The 16,002-nt window shown below is 36.6% G+C and overlaps 1 protein-coding gene across 3 annotated transcripts in view; it reads left to right on the top strand.

Moving 5' to 3' along the window:
• The first annotated feature begins 1,887 nt into the window (after nt 1-1,887).
• Nucleotides 1,888-16,002, top strand: part of LOC113058674 (neurofibromin-like) — a 69,542-nt gene continuing 55,427 nt past the window's right edge. For all 3 annotated transcript variants that reach the window (XM_026226802.1, XM_026226803.1, XM_026226801.1), the window contains exons 1-18: nt 1,888-2,178; nt 7,751-7,894; nt 8,163-8,240; nt 10,200-10,390; nt 10,635-10,741; nt 10,974-11,041; nt 11,130-11,205; nt 11,313-11,470; nt 11,648-11,821; nt 11,941-12,069; nt 12,287-12,361; nt 13,358-13,489; nt 13,607-13,735; nt 14,177-14,290; nt 14,366-14,445; nt 14,529-14,652; nt 14,733-14,979; nt 15,911-15,984. In XM_026226802.1, the coding sequence (XP_026082587.1) occupies nt 2,119-2,178; nt 7,751-7,894; nt 8,163-8,240; nt 10,200-10,390; nt 10,635-10,741; nt 10,974-11,041; nt 11,130-11,205; nt 11,313-11,470; nt 11,648-11,821; nt 11,941-12,069; nt 12,287-12,361; nt 13,358-13,489; nt 13,607-13,735; nt 14,177-14,290; nt 14,366-14,445; nt 14,529-14,652; nt 14,733-14,979; nt 15,911-15,984 (2,160 nt within the window). In that variant the 5' untranslated portion in view covers nt 1,888-2,118. The remainder of the gene's footprint in view (nt 2,179-7,750; nt 7,895-8,162; nt 8,241-10,199; nt 10,391-10,634; nt 10,742-10,973; nt 11,042-11,129; nt 11,206-11,312; nt 11,471-11,647; nt 11,822-11,940; nt 12,070-12,286; nt 12,362-13,357; nt 13,490-13,606; nt 13,736-14,176; nt 14,291-14,365; nt 14,446-14,528; nt 14,653-14,732; nt 14,980-15,910; nt 15,985-16,002) is intronic.

Raw genomic sequence — 16,002 nt, 5'->3', positions numbered from 1 at the left:
CACACTTACAAGCATCGCTTTACTAAACTGGAGGACATCGATGTCTTTGAAGTTTATGGACAGCTAAAGTTGATTTTTGTGCATGTCTAACAAGGATCCAGGTTGATAGGAAATGCATAAATTAAACTTAAATGAACATGTTATGCATTTATATATATATAAAACTGGTCAAATAGCTTCTGCTGGTGAAAAGATAACCATAATTTTCTATTTACATAACACTTTGCTAAAAATCTACATTTAAATAAAAGCTGTAGTAGAAAACTACTAAACAGCATTTTCATTAGTGGATCAACATGACCTTCAATTATTGTGAAATTTAAAGGTGCTGTAAGTGATTTTTACAAACTCAAGGCGAAGCATAATTCATAATATGGTAAAACACCTGTGAAAAATATTCAGTGCTGTTGACGGTATGTTCCTCCAATATTGCTGTTTTCAAATAAAGTCACTTGGCCATCATGTACGACTACTGTATTCTCTTATGCATTTAACCTGCTATTATTATTATTATTCTTTTTTGAAGAGCAAGTGAACAATCCAAGAATTAATTTCAATAATAAGGGAATGTGTAAGGGTTCGAAAAATTCGAATGGTCTTCCGCTGGTGATAGCATACACACTTTCCAACTATCTAATTCTTTTCTGCAGCTACTGTATTTTAATTACTGTGAAGTTTACAGTTGCTGTAAGTGATTTTTACACATGCAGATGTCTCAGTTTCCATATCACTGAAATAAGTGTCTTAAGAAATCACAGCTATGTTTGGAATAGAATGCTGCCACACTCCTCTTATTACTTACTGCAGTTTATAGTAGATAAATGGTCTGTATGCTTGAACTAACCATTGTCAAACTAAACAGTGACCTATGCAACAGATAGTATTGTGTGGTATACTGTATCTCATAATGCAGTACATGCAATTGACCCTTCTAATACATTTCCAGCTAAAATATATTGTTCAAAAGTCTGAATATTTCAAATAGCCATGATGCATAAGCCTTCTAGTGACTAGTACAGTAGGTTAACCATAATAACCCTGCTTTTTGTTGATGTTGTGTTTCGATTGCTCTCAAGGTGGCAGTAGAGGTCTGCTTTACTTTCTCATTAAAGCCTTCTCATTGCTATAACATTTATCCGTTCAATATTACTATATCAACACGGTTTCACTATAATTTCTGACTTCCATTTACACAATTAAACGAAATTATTAAATTTAACAATTAAACTGGTTTGTCGGTTTTGTTAAAGGAAAAGGTAATCTGATTGTGGAAAACGAATGTACATTTGATAGAATCGCTCATTGCATTTACTTGTATGATATATTTCATGTTCAAATGTCAAGATGTCTCTAGATGATGTGGTGGTTTATTGTAATACTTAATAAAGAATACGAAGAGGCTTTGTTTTAATATTTCAAGATAAACATAGATTAAAAACGTATACTTTTAAATTATTTATACAGTTACACATTATAATCAAAATTACCTCTGCTCGGTTATGTTTGAATAATGGACAAACCACCACAGTACTTGGATTTACTGACTATCATAAACAACCGCACATTTTAAGGTCTAAAAACATTTGTATTTTAATCAGTTCATAGTAAAGCAATTCATTTGACCAGAAACAGCACATTATATTAGTTGATTAGATATATAGATAGATAGATAGATAGATAGATAGATAGATAGATAGATAGATAGATAGATAGATAGATAGATAGATAGATAGATAGATAGATAGATAGATAGATCTCATTCAGCCCATATATTGTCCATTCCTCTTGTAATAATGGTCCCGTTCTTCAGTACTATTTCTGCGCATGCGCAGTACTCGGACTGAATCGAGAGAGAGAGAGGGAGAGGGAGAGGGAGAGGGAGGAGGATTCAAACTTCCGGTGGTGTGTCATGGCGGCGTGGTGGAGTATGCTTGAAGTGAGAAACTAAACCAACCCCCCCTCCTCCCTCCACCTCCTCCTCTTCCTCTGTTCTCCACCTTGATTATTTTGCGGAGCGGTCTAGGGGGTATTTGTCGCATCAGGGGCGAATCGGGTGCAGGAATCTGGATCGCAAAAGTGATTGATAGGAGACACAGTGGCGCGCGCATCCGCCTGAGTATGGCGGCGCACAAACCCGTGGAATGGGTCCAGGCCATCATTAATCGATTCGACGAGCAGGTAAAGAAAACACTGGTGGGGGGATTAGACATTTCAAGGCCAAAAACAGCGAGCGTTTCAAACGCAAACGCGTTGTTTATGTTGAAGACGGGAGGTTGGTGGTTTTGAATACATTACGTGCATGTCTTCATCCAGGCCTGATATGTTGCATTTGGCAGCCAAAGCCAAATATTGGGCAGTGGGGTCTTGATTGATTTGATGAATGTTCAGCTGAGTCGCTCGCGCGCACTGACTAATATAAACAAAACGAATCAGACTCCCTCAGTTCTTGTTGACATACAGTGAGATGAAATTGCATAGATGAAGCAGCCTACAGGCACCTACAGTCCTGTGCATGCAACCCTGTTTAAAGACTAATCATGTCAGTTTATCAATGCTCTATGTTTTTGAATGTTTTCTGAAACTGTAAGACGGCTTTGAATGCTAAAGGACGCATCTTTTGAGCCTGAGGAGGCAATGACAGCACAGGGGATGTGACAGGCGCCTGTCAGAAGTAATTTTTCCTAAATTTAATAAGATTGTCCTTAGATGCTGTTTCTTAGAGTCTTAAAAGTGCACGCAGCGTGTATTGCTTATCGAAGGCATGTCATCTGAATAAATGAATAGCACTTTTGAAGGATGTTATTATAATGATGTACACTATCATGGTGATATCAGTATTTTGACGTTTTATTATACTGTTTGGGATAAATTAGAGACAGCTAAACAAAAACATACCAAGTGCACTTTTAATAACCATCAATACTAAATAGCTGAGCATTTATGAGCTTTTTTTTTACTGTTTTGAGGTAGACGCATGCCTCTGGCCCTGCTGTCACAGCCATAGCATTGTTGTTGTTGTTTTTTTCTGCCCTTGTTAAAAATTAATAAATGTTTAATTGTATTGAATGTGCATTTGTAGTGCACTTCAAACCTTAAAGGTATATTTTCCATACCTGCATTTGCATGTGATATAATATAAATGAAACAAAAGGCCATTTAAGTGTGCTTTCAAAGAAACAAAAGGCCACTTAAGTGTGCTTAAAAAGAGTACATGTTCATGTTGTTCAAATACATTTAAAATTAAAAGAAGTGCATTTTGCATTAATGTCAAATAAATAAAAAAATGTAGGTACAGTTTTAAATCGTTTTGTTTGTTGTGGTTTAAAGATCTGTTGACTAAGATACATGTAAAGTACAAAATTTTAATTTTAATTAGTTTTTGATGATTACATTTGCAAGAACTACATTTTAAATGTACTAAAATAGCAATTTCATCATTACAAATGTGTAATTGTGAATATATTTAAATGCATAACATACAAGCTTCAATACAAAAAAACAAAAACAAACAAAAAAAAAACAATACAGTTTAGTTTACTTAAATGCTTGCTTGTACATTAGGCATTACACGTAAACCAGATTTCAAAGACAATAGATCTCAAGTCCTGCTTGAAAGCTCTTTTAAGTTCAACTGATTGCATTTAATATAAAATTAAAGTAAAAAGTTTTCATTTGACATGCAATTAAGTGCCCAAAAACACTTAAGTTTGCACTTATTGTATTTTATAGTGTATTATCCTTGTAATAAATACTGCCCCCCCCCCCCCCCACAAGGGTGTGCTTGTCATTTTAAAGTTTAGAGGCTGTATTTTTTTCCACAGGGTCTGGCTTGTGCTGCAGATTAGGAGCTCATAACAGTTTAATGAAAGTGTGAAAAGGAGTTTAGACTAAGCCGGTTTAGTGCTTTTGAGATCAGAGAGTTTAAGGCACTTGCTTGGTAAAAGCATATTACATTGACAAGGGGAGCTTCTTGCACTTTTCTTGCTCTGTATATTTTCATGACTTGAATGGAATGACAGCTGCTCACCACAACGGCACTTTCATGCAGATCATAAGATGCAGAATTCCTGAATGGAAACTACCTGATAACACTAGGATCGAATGTTTAGACTGATCGTAGTCAGTGATGTGTGGCTTTTTCTTTCTTGTAATAAGCAAGTTCTCAGTGGTGGTTATTGTCTTGTCAGCGGCTGTATGAATGCAAAGAGCACCTTGAAACAATGAGCTCACAGATGCCATTGCATGGTCATGGAAAACTAATCTGTTCTCTCTCTGGGGAGAGTTCTGAGTCAGGAATGTGAGGTTGATGATACAATGTTTTACATAGATTTTTGAAGAGCATCATGTTATGAAGATGACTTGAAAATATTTTTTTCTTTTGGATGATCTTTGAACTTAAGAGAATTGTATTGGTGGTGTTAGCTAGTTTCTGATTACTTATTTTTGTTGGAAGAAGCTGAAAGGATGTAGTAAAAAAAATGATTTACTTGCATTCATGTCGTCCCAAACCTGTACGACTTGAATGAAAGTCACTGGGGCACAATGTTGTTTGGATTCTAACACGCTTCAGAATTTTTTCTTTGGTATTCTACAGAAGAAAGAAAGTCATACAGGTTTAAAATGACATGAGGTTGATAAATGATTAAAAATATTTTAATATTTAGGTGAACTATCCTTTTGACAATAACCAGGAAAAGACTAAATGATAATTTTTCCCTGCCGTTTTGGAAGGACCCTTCCAACTGATGTGACTGGGTGGAAAGTCATATTTTTCTTGAATGGTGGCCTGGGAAAGTTTAATTTTCAAATATTCAATATTTGTAATTGTCTTTGTGTTTTAGGTCAGTATATCATCCATTCTCCATAGCACACATGAGTATGGTTGGTTCTGCCAAAGTGCCCAGAAGGGAAGCGATTGGTCCCTGACCTTTCTGGAATTTTAAACCATTCCTGGGAAACAAAGTGCTCAGTGTCCGTCGGCATCCTGCATTAAAATGGATGTCAATAGGGCTGGGCTGTGTGTTCTGTGCGAGTGCATGTGTTTTATGAGTGTACAGACAGTGTGTGCGCGCCAGATCTTCTCAGGTCTTGAGACTTTCATTTCCAGCCACGCGCTTTTCTCTTAGGGCCACACAGTAGTTGGCTGAAAAAAAAGGAGGGAACCTCAGGGTTTCTGAGAGTCTTTTTGACATGCCGACGCACTGGCCATTGCAATTGTCAGGACACTTCAACCATCCGATTTGATTGACTTGCACCACAAATGTAGGCCTACTTATCTTAAGCAGATTATGAGCCAAGATTGGTTGAGATATTAGATTTAAAAAAGGTTTTATCTTTCTTGAGCTAATTTGACACATTTTTGTGTGAAACTAATTGTACATCTTAAAGGGATAGTTCACCCAAAATCGAAAAATATGTCATTAATTACTCATCCTCATTTCGTTTTCGTAGAATTTTTTTGAAGCATCGAAAATACATTTTGGTCCAAAAATAGCAAAAACTACGACTTTATTTAGCATTGTCTTCTCTTTCGGGTTTGCTGTGAGCGCGTTCACTGCAGTTTAGTGATAATCCGGTTCACAAACAAATCATTTGATGTAAAAAAAGTATAATATTGTGAAATAAGCAAACCTTAAAAGGAATAGTTTGTCAAAAAATAAAGAATTGTATAAATGTGAAACTTTTATTTTTTACAAATTTACTAAAACGTGTACAGATATTAACACAATTTAAAATAACTGTTTTCCATTTTATTATGTAATTTAAAATGTAATTTATTCCTGTGATGGCAAAGCTGAATTTTCAGCAGTCTTTAGTGTCACATGATCCTTCAGACGTCATTCTAATATGCTGAGTTCTTATCGGTGTTAGAATAAATTGAAAGCTGATCTTTTTTGTTCAGTTTAATGCATCCATGCTTTAATAAAATTATTCAATTCTTTTAAATAATATTTATTTTAGTTACTTAAAACTTTTGAAGAGTATTTTTTACAGTCAGATGATATTTGGAAGTGCTTTGATAAATTTGTAACTAAAAATAAATTTCAGACGTTTGCTTTTTTTTTTCTTAACTATTAATTAAATAGAAAGTACACGAAAGATTGGAAATGACGGTGAGAATTGGGGAAGACAAGATTGGGATATATTACAAGACTGATTTAAACTTATTTTGGCAAATAAGCACCACCGCTCAATATATTAGAGCGGTTTGTTGGCATTCATGAGTTGTTCACAAGCTGTATAACTTCTTGAAGTCAGAGTTCTTTTGATCCAGAGAGGAGCCATAGTAGTTGGAAACAGTGAAGAGCAATTCCTCATCAGGGAATGCTTAGAGCGGGGATAGGCCTCCACCCCCTCACTCCTCACTCCACATACGCTTCATTAAGACGGCCAGGCCATGTGCGCTCTCAACACTCCCGCTGTACAGACTTGAACTGCTTGTGTGTGTTGAAGAGAACAAGAGCAGATGTGCTGGCCCGCAGGTGCGCAGCACAGGGCGGATGTCTGGTGAGCTGGAGGCGCTTTGTTTTAACACCTAAACTTTAAGCGTTTAGACCCTGGATGGGTGGGTTGGTGCATTAAGTGGGTGTGTCAAATTTAAGACTGATCGACCTCTCGCTCTGCAGTCTGTACTTCCCACATGTTACAAGCTGTTTTCCATCCAGTGCTCTCAATAAAGCCATAACACACTTTTTAAAAAATCTGGGCCACAGGAACCCAGCGATCACACCTGTTAACCAGACCCAAAAGTCTCAACTTCCTTTGATACGACTAAATGAAATGCTTATTTTTCAGTTTTGGGTTATTTTTTAATGACTGTAGTTTACTTATGCTATAATTTCGAAAATTTATTTGAATATTATTTACTTTAAATTAATTGAATACAATCAGCTGTTGGTCAAAAAATACGCTACTAGGGCTGGGCGATATATCTAACCATATGATTGTGCGCATCTAGTCAGTAAATCTGGTTCCGTGATTACCGCTAAATCGCCATCACCTGCTTTTAAATGGAGCGGCATTTAATAGACAGAGCCGTAGATCACTGACAAGCTACACAATATCGCGTTCATTATTGCAGATGAATCGCCTTTGATAATAAACACGATATTGCATAGCTTGTTAGATATAACATTAGCTATATCGCCAAGCCCTATACGCTTCCATACATAAGTCGGAGGTCAGTAAGATTTAGTTTTAAATGAAATTAATGCTTTTATTCAGCAGACACATTAAATATTGGTCAAAAGTAGTGGCAATATAGACATTTAAAATTTCAAAAAAAAGTAAATGCTGTTCTTTTAAACTATTCAAAGAATCCGAAATAAAAAAATTATTACGGTTTTGACAATAGCAGCGCAACTGTTTTCAACAGTGAAAATCATAATCAGACATGTTTCTTGAGCAGCAAATCAGCATATTAGAATGATTTCTGAAGGATCGTGGGACACTGAATACTAGAGTAGTAAATAAACTAATTACATTTTAAAATAGAAAACAGTTACACAGTATTACTTTTTTACTGTTTTGACATCTGGTAAAAAAAAAAGCCCCTAAACATCACGGTAATGTGTATCATCTTTTTTCTTGGCTTACTCTCTAGTCTAGAAACTGGCATCAGCTTTAACAAAACATATGGTTTGACTGTTGGCCATAGCTATGATAGATTTCATTGCATCCTTTACAGAGTATGGTGGTTTCAGTTGTTTTTTTCTCTTTATCCCACTCTTTCTCTGTCTGTCTCTCACAGCTCCCAATTAAAACAGGACAGCAGAGCACCCACACCAAAGTGAGCACAGAGCACAATAAAGAATGTTTGATCAACATCTCAAAGTACAAATTTGCCCTCGTCATCAACGGTCTGACCAACATACTCAAAAATGTGAACAACATGGTAAGTCCATGTCTATAACTTTCAAGTTTCCCATCTTGATATTTGTATTTTGAAATTCCAGTCACTGTGTTATGTGAGTGAACTGCCTTGACATTGCACAAATAAATCAAAAATGGCAGATAAATGTTTATTTAATTAATTTCTGAAAATAAGTAGGCTGAAACCTGAAATTTTTGGGGGGGATTTATGCTTCGAGTGTCACATTGTTAGCTTAGGAACATGGTCATTTCAAACTCTATTGCAATCAATTGAGAGAAGTGTCTTCTAGTCTTCTAGTCTAGCAGAGAAGAACCTCTACCTCTCCCAGCTGATTATCCTGGACACACTGGAGAAGTGTTTGGCAGGGGTGAGCAGCTCATCCTATCTCACAGTGAATTTTGTCCGACCTTTCACTTGTTTTGACTGTCTTATGTCTTGCATTTTAACAGCATTGTTCCTTGCTTTGGTTTCACCTTTGTTGCTGAATGCAGTGCAGAGTTGCTTTACAATCACAATTGTTTCATTATTGCCTATCCAGTCCCTGACCTAAAAGATTTCATAGATTTTATTGCAGATCTTTATAGAAATTAAAAGTAATTTTCAGGAAAAATGGTTTGGACTATATTTATCAATTTGATCTTGACAACTATTAGTCTGTTTCTTTTACTATTCTAGGCTGTAGAAATAAACTGAATGTGGTGAAATTGGAACTGCTTCATAGCATCATGGCTATAAAAAATCTTGGAATCTCAACTATTAAACAAACAGAATATTTTTTAACCATAGCCATTTAGCATGGTATAATAGAAATGGTATACCATCTTTTCCGGACTATAAGTCACACTTTTTTTCATAGTTTGGCTGGTCCTGCGACTTATAGTCAGGTGCGACTTATTTATCAAAATTAATTTGACATGAACCAAGAGAAAACATTACCATCTACAGCCGCGAGAGGGCGCTCTATGCTGCTCAGTGCTCCTGTAGTCTACACTGAGCAGCATAGAGCGCCCTCGCACGGCTATAGACTGTAATGTTTTCTCTTGGTTCTTGGTTCTAAATAAATGCGACTTATAGTCCAGTGTGACTTATATATATTTATTTCCTCATCATGACATATGTTTAGACTGATGCGACTTATACTCAGGTGCAACTTATAATCTGAAAAATACGGTATATGGTAACTACCATTCAAAGGTTTGGGATCAGTAAAAATTAAAAAGTCACATAATCTGCATTTTTAATGTTACAAAAGATTCCTATTTCAAGTAAATGTTGTTCTATTGAACTTTTTGTTAATTAAAGAATCCTGAAAAAAAAACACTGAAGACTGGAGTAATGACTGCTGAAAATTCAACTTTGCACAAAAATAAAATATATTAAAACTCTATTTAAATAAATAGAAAACAATTATTTTAAACAATAATAATATTTAACGATATTAAAATATAAAACAAATGCAGCCTGGGTGAGCATAGGCAACTTCTTTGAAAAGCATGAAAAATCTTACTGACCCTAAACCTTTGAACAGTAGTGTGAAATGACTAGTAATTTTAGTTTGATAGCTAATTATTAATACGAGTTTGAATTACTTTATAGGAACATCATGGGTACAGAGATATTTTTCTGGTCTCAAAAAGCAGATACTGTGCAGAAATGTTTTTTGATTGCTCATGAACTCGTGTACTCATGAAGTCTTAGACACAGAGCCCTGGTAAAACAATTAAATCTTTAGCTTATGCTCCCAGATAGAAGGCACTGAACTGGTCCTGTAAGGAGATTATTACATTTGCAGGTGTTTCCTCGTCTTGAGATTATCTGGATTTTCCTTTATAGATTCTTAATTTTTGCTTGCCCAGATTTTACACAGCTGTTCACTGTAATTTTTTGTTTTTGCAAAATTATTTTTATGTAATTTTTTTCCATGCTGTTCGGGATTTAATTTGTTCACTAAAAGTCAAGGACCTTCAAGACAACTAAACACTGTATTCTTTGACTAGTTTTGGCTGTCATGAGTTTTAGTATCTGATTTCCTCTCTACCATTGTTACACATTTAGGGCTTTTACTTTGACCCAGTATGTGTGCAGTATATTGATCCGCTAATGTGTTTGTTCATTGCTCTGTCATTGGATTTAATTTCTGTTCTCTTCCCCCTTTCCTGCATGATGCTGATCCTGAAGCACTTTTTACTTGCTGTAGTTTTTGTTTGTTCTTCAGCTTGCAACACAGTAGATGTTATTAAATGTTACAAACACAGTATGGTGCACCACACATAAAAAAAGAGAATAGAAATAATAAAGTATACTGTATATTTGTGTGCATCACCAGCAACCCAAGGACTGCCTAAGGCTGGATGAGGCCATGTTGGTAAAACAGTTGCTCCCTGAAATCTGCCACTTCCTGCACTCGTACCGTGAGGGCCAGCATCACGCTGCTCAGCTGCGCAGTTCTGCCTCTGCCGTGCTTTTCTCTCTCAGCTGCAACAACTTCAATGCCGTCTTCAGTCGTATCTCCACCAGGTACCTTTCTAACACACTGGGGGTTCCACAGGGCTTTGTTCTAGGACCTCTTTCATTGTGTGAAACAGCCCCCAAAATAACCCCATAGTAACTAATAAAAATCACTTATTTTACACATTGTAAGCCTATTGTAAATAGTGTTATATTTGTGTAAATGCTAGGCTGTTTTACTTGCTTGACTACAAATTGAACAGTTAAATGCTTTACGAATTATTAACTTTAATGTACCAATGTCTCTTCATAGGTTGCAAGAGCTCACAGTTTGTACAGAGGACACAGTGGATGTCCATGACATTGAGCTCATTCAGTATATCAATGTAGACTGCTCCAAGTTAAAGAGGCTCCTACAAGGTAAAGCATGCTCTATTTTATATGTTTTTATTGCATCAGTATTCCTAAAGTTTATTGTTGATGATGAATTTTATGGGTATTCTAAACTCTAAAGCTGCACGGTTAAAATCACAATCAAAATATGGCACAGTGCAAGTATTAAACCACTAATGTGTAAATAATTCATAATAATTGTATTTAAATAAATATATGGTCTTAAACTGTTTGATAACTTCCTGTATATTCCCTTCAGAAACAGTACTAAAATTCAAATCTTTGAAAAAGCCGGCTCAACTCGCAGTAATCAGCAGTTTGGAAAAGGTATGTACTTTGTAAACAGTATAATAGATTAATTTAAAAAAAGGAAATTATAGATTGAAGGAAATTATAGTCAATATGTTTGTGTCAGGCATTCTGGAACTGGGTTGAACACTACCCTGATGAGTTCACTATGCTCTATCAGAGACCCCAGGCTGATATGGCTGGTTAGTGACACCATAACTCATATCCAGATTGACTTGTTTATTAGATTGCTTGATGAAGTCCAAGTTTACATGTGTAAAGATTAAACTGTGTGTTTCTGTGTATACAGACTGTGCAGAAAAACTGTTCGACCTGGTGGACAGTTTTGCAGAGAGCGCAAAAAGAAAGGCTGCTGTGTGGCCGCTACAGATCATCCTCCTCATCCTCTGTCCAGAGATCACTCAGAGCATCACCAAAGAAGTAGGGGGGGAGGAGAAAGCTAACAAGGTCAGTGGTCACACAGTGAATTAGACTTCTATTCCTGCATCTTTTATTTACTCCTCTTGCTGTTTCCAAAGTCTTTTATGTTGAAGTTGAGCATTGGAACCAATCGCAGACATATCTTTTGTGCATACAAATGTTTTTGGAGACAAACCTAGCAGATTTTTTTTTTGTCTTCAACAGAAGTCATTTGTGGACAGTCTACGGAAGGCTCTGGGACAACACAGCAGCAGCAGACAGTTGACAGAGAGTGCGGCGGTCGCATGCGTCAAACTCTGCAAAGCATGCACTTACATCAACTGGGAGGACAATTCTGTCATCTTCCTCCTAGTTCAGTCCATCGTCATGGACCTTAAGGTGAGGAGGACCATTAGTTTGAGTAAACAGTTACAGAGCAATACATGTCTGAAGGGAATGAAGAACATCTATTCTTGTGTTTCTAGTTTTGTGTAACTTTGCTCTCTCTTCTCTCCCAGGGTCTTCTGTTTAACCCTACTAAGCCATTCTCAAGGGGTGCAGGCTGCCAGAGCTCTGATGTGGATTTGATGATCGACTGCTTTGTGTCATGTTATCGCGTCAGCCCTCGTAACAACCAGCATTTTAAAGCAAGCTTGTTTATTACATCTTAGTGTCAAGCATTTTGCAACATTATACAACATTATAGCAAATAATAGACAGTCATTCACTAAAGATTTAATATTATTACTATCACAGCATACTGAGCTAGTCAACATTCATTTCAGGACAAATTTTAAATAATTTGCCATAACCATTATTGCCCATAATATTATTTTTATTTTAATAAATTGATTTCTTTGCTAGGTATGCCTGGCCTCGACTTCCCCTCCTACCTTCCATTTTGTCCTGGTCAACTCCCTGCACAAAATTATCACCAATGTAAGTATGATCTTTGTATGGACATTCACGCAATGGAAAAATATATAAATATTATTGCAAATAATTACATTTTTTAAACATTATGCAAATGAAAAGCAACTTTAAATAATTGAAAGACCGTTGATGCAATTAAATTATCTCAGCATTGTGTCAGCATTCTGCTTGAGTTTTGATGGTTGTTCATGATAAAATGCATTTTGTGATTCTGTTATTTATATACAGACATGCATAATTATTTTCTACCAGCAATTCATGTCAAATGTGATTAGATCTTTTGATCTTTTTTTTTAATAGCCATTTACGTAGCCCACCAATAATGTTAGTGGATCCATCAGAAAGAATGCCTTCTTGCAACTTCCAACAATGAAACCACTGCCAGTGTTGCTATAGAAGGGCACTAATTTTGCACTTTATAGCTTATTGAAGTCTTTTGTAAAGGCAATTCAGAGAATTGTTTTTTAAACACTTTATGAATGTTAGAAAAGTATTGCTGAAAACATGTTACAAAAAGTGTGAACTGTGTTCTGAATTATGGAGTTAAACCGTGAAACAGTTTTTCACCATTTCTGTGTTCAGGATTTTTTGGGCGGGCCTGAAATCATGTTTCGAATGACTCCCGATTCTCCTAACACTATAACAACTAGAGCACATTAACATTGGTAGTTCGTTCGCTCAATTGCGAGTTACTGTTATTACCGTTTGCTAGCTATGCCTTCATCACGTAATTGCATGCACGGCTGTGTCAATTCAATTAAGCTGCTAGGTTGTAGTGATATATGACAGTTGAGAGAGGCGGCAGCTTTCCTTCGAGTGGGCGTGGTTTCAGCACCGACAGCGGACACGCCCCCAGCATTTGAAAACATATACTACCGCTTATTTTTTCAAGGTTTTTTTGATAACCTATTTACTTGTTATTCTGTGGTGCAACGAACTCAGAACACATATTTAATATTGCTGTACACAGACTTTAATATTTCACGTTCATGTTCTTGCTAGTCACACCTGGACTGGTGGCCGAAGATTGACGCCATCTACTGCTACTCAGGAGAACTGCGCACCATGTTTGCTGACACATTGGGTCGAGTGGTTCAGAGTCTTGGTGCCCATCCACCTCTGAGGATGACATCAGTGAGACACACACTAATGCTATACATTGACATATAATCATCCATACAGGTTATGATGTATAGAAAAGCAGTGGCCTTTTTTGTTGTAAATTTCATTATTTACTTTTTTTTTTTGCAGAGTCTGACATTCAAAGAGAAAATGACGACTAGTTTAAAGTTCAAGGAGAAGTCCACTGACCTTGACTCACGTTCTCTGCTGCTGGCCCTGGTCAAACTCATCCACGCTGACCCCAAATTAATGCTGCATGTGAGTTTTTGGTGGTAATATGTATGAAATAGTCATTTAGCTTCTGTTAAAATGATGTTGTTACCTTTTGTGTAGTTATTTGTAAGTTATCTTAGAGTTGTCTCTGCGTATTAGGCTAGGGCTGGAAAAAGTATTTTAATGTCAGAAAAGTTGAACCTGTCACCTTTGACGTCTTGCTCCTTTAATTCTGAAAAAATGCTCTAATCCAACAGTGTTTGTGTTTTCTGACTGGCTCAAATCCTGGATTATCCAGATTAGGATTTCTTTTTATTTTTTTTATTTTACTGAAACAGAGTGGTTCTTTTTCACAGTCTTTTCTTAACGTGATTTGATATGAACTATGATTTGACTTACAATGGTCTGTCTAAACAGCTAAGCTTACCAATAGACAATAGAGTTCAAGGATGATTCTGATCAAAGTAACATTTTTCTCTCCACCAGAACCCAGGGAAACCCGGTCAAGAGATCCAGAACAGCACAGCTGAGCTCATCAAAGGTCTGGTCCAGCTGGTTCCTCTCAACCACAGTACTGAGCTTTCACAGGAAGCCATGGAGGTAAGACTGTTTGTTTCTCTGAACCTCTCATTTGGTGGTGTTAACCCCTTTACTCATTCTTTTATTCTCACCCAGGCACTGTTGGTGTTACATCAGCCAGAAACTATTGAGCTGTGGAACCCTGATGCACCCATTGAGACCTTCTGGGACATCAGGTGGGCATAAATAGATTGGGTGAGGTTGTTAAATAGGCAAGTGGAAAGATTATCTGATTATATTCTCCTTTCTCCCCTCTCAGCTCCCAGGTCTTATTTCTGATCTGCAAGAAGCTGATTGGACATCAGATGATCAACAGTACAGAGATCCTGAAGTGGCTCAGAGAGATTCTCATATGTAGAAACAGGTTTCTCCTTAAGAACAAGGTAAACACATATGCTGTCTCAACATGAACATCTAAATGGATCATGAATTCATCCTGAAATCATGTCTCATTGGTGTGCAGGAGTGTGCCACACAGGGCAGTCTCATCCCAATCAGCAGACAGGCTCAGACCAAGCTGGAGGTGTGTCTCTACACCTTCCTGTGGAGCCCTGACGCAGAGGCTGTGCTGGTGGCCATGTCCTGTTTCCGGCATCTCTGCGAGGAGGCGGACATCCGCTGCTGTGTGGACGAGCTGCCTGTGCACACGGTCCTGCCCAACTACAACACCTTTATGGAGCTGGCCTCTGTCAGCAATATGATGGCTACAGGTTCGTGGGACAACAGTCTCTAGATTAGACTGACAGATTTAAGCTTTAGGCCCTGTGTCCACCAAAGCGTTTTTAGGCAGCTGAAAACGCCCACCTGTGAGCGCTTGAGAGCGTGGCACAGATAAAATATATCTGATTTGGTAGATAATTTGTCTCTGACTAAAATGCTCTGTATGGCCATAAACCAGTAATATTAATTTCTCCTCCTCTTTTTTTTTTTTTTTTTTTCAAATACTACTCAGAAAAAAATCTTGTATAGTTATTGTAATGCTGTGAGATGTTTAATCATATTTTATTTGTTTGTTTATCACAGCATTTGATATTGATGTAGCTAAATAAGTTTTTTTTTTTATATACAATTTATTCATTTAAATGAAATTTTATTTAATTTATTCATTATTCATTTAATTACTAATGCTGTTATATTTTTGTAAATCAGTTAATATCAATGTGGCTAAGTAAATAAATTTATACATTTTTTATTTTTGGTCATGAATATGTGCGTGCGTGTGTGTATAGATAGATAGATAGGTAGATAGATAGTTATAAAAATATATATAGATTTATATTTTGCCATAAATAGGGCATTCGATACTGATAATCATATTTCTAATTAATATTATGATTTAGTGCCAGTGAGTTTTTTTTTTTTCATCTCATTGCAAATTAAAACACTATCCCCTGGTTTCACAGATGAGGCTTAAGCCTAGTCCCAGACTAAAGTGTAAATCTGAGCTGTTTTACTGTACGAAACCCGCACTGACTGATCTTGAAATATATCAGTGCCTTTGTTTTGTCTCAAGATGCACACAAGTACTGTTTTTTTCCAAGGCATATTAATGAAAATGACCTTATTGAAATATGGCTTTATCCTGGTTTAGTCTAAGCCCTGTTTGTGAAACCGGGCCTTTATGTCCGTTTGTGTGTTCAGGCCGCAACACACTTCAGAAGAGAGTGATGGCGCTGTTAAGGAGGATAAAACACCCTACAGCTGGAAATTTAGAGGTCAGGATTTCATTGTGT

The sequence above is a fragment of the Carassius auratus genome, chromosome 40 (genome assembly GCF_003368295.1).
Source record: "Carassius auratus strain Wakin chromosome 40, ASM336829v1, whole genome shotgun sequence".
Lineage (NCBI taxonomy): Eukaryota > Metazoa > Chordata > Actinopteri > Cypriniformes > Cyprinidae > Carassius > Carassius auratus.
Note: the sequence above shows the minus strand (reverse complement) of the source record. Positions and strands in the feature narration are given on the sequence as shown.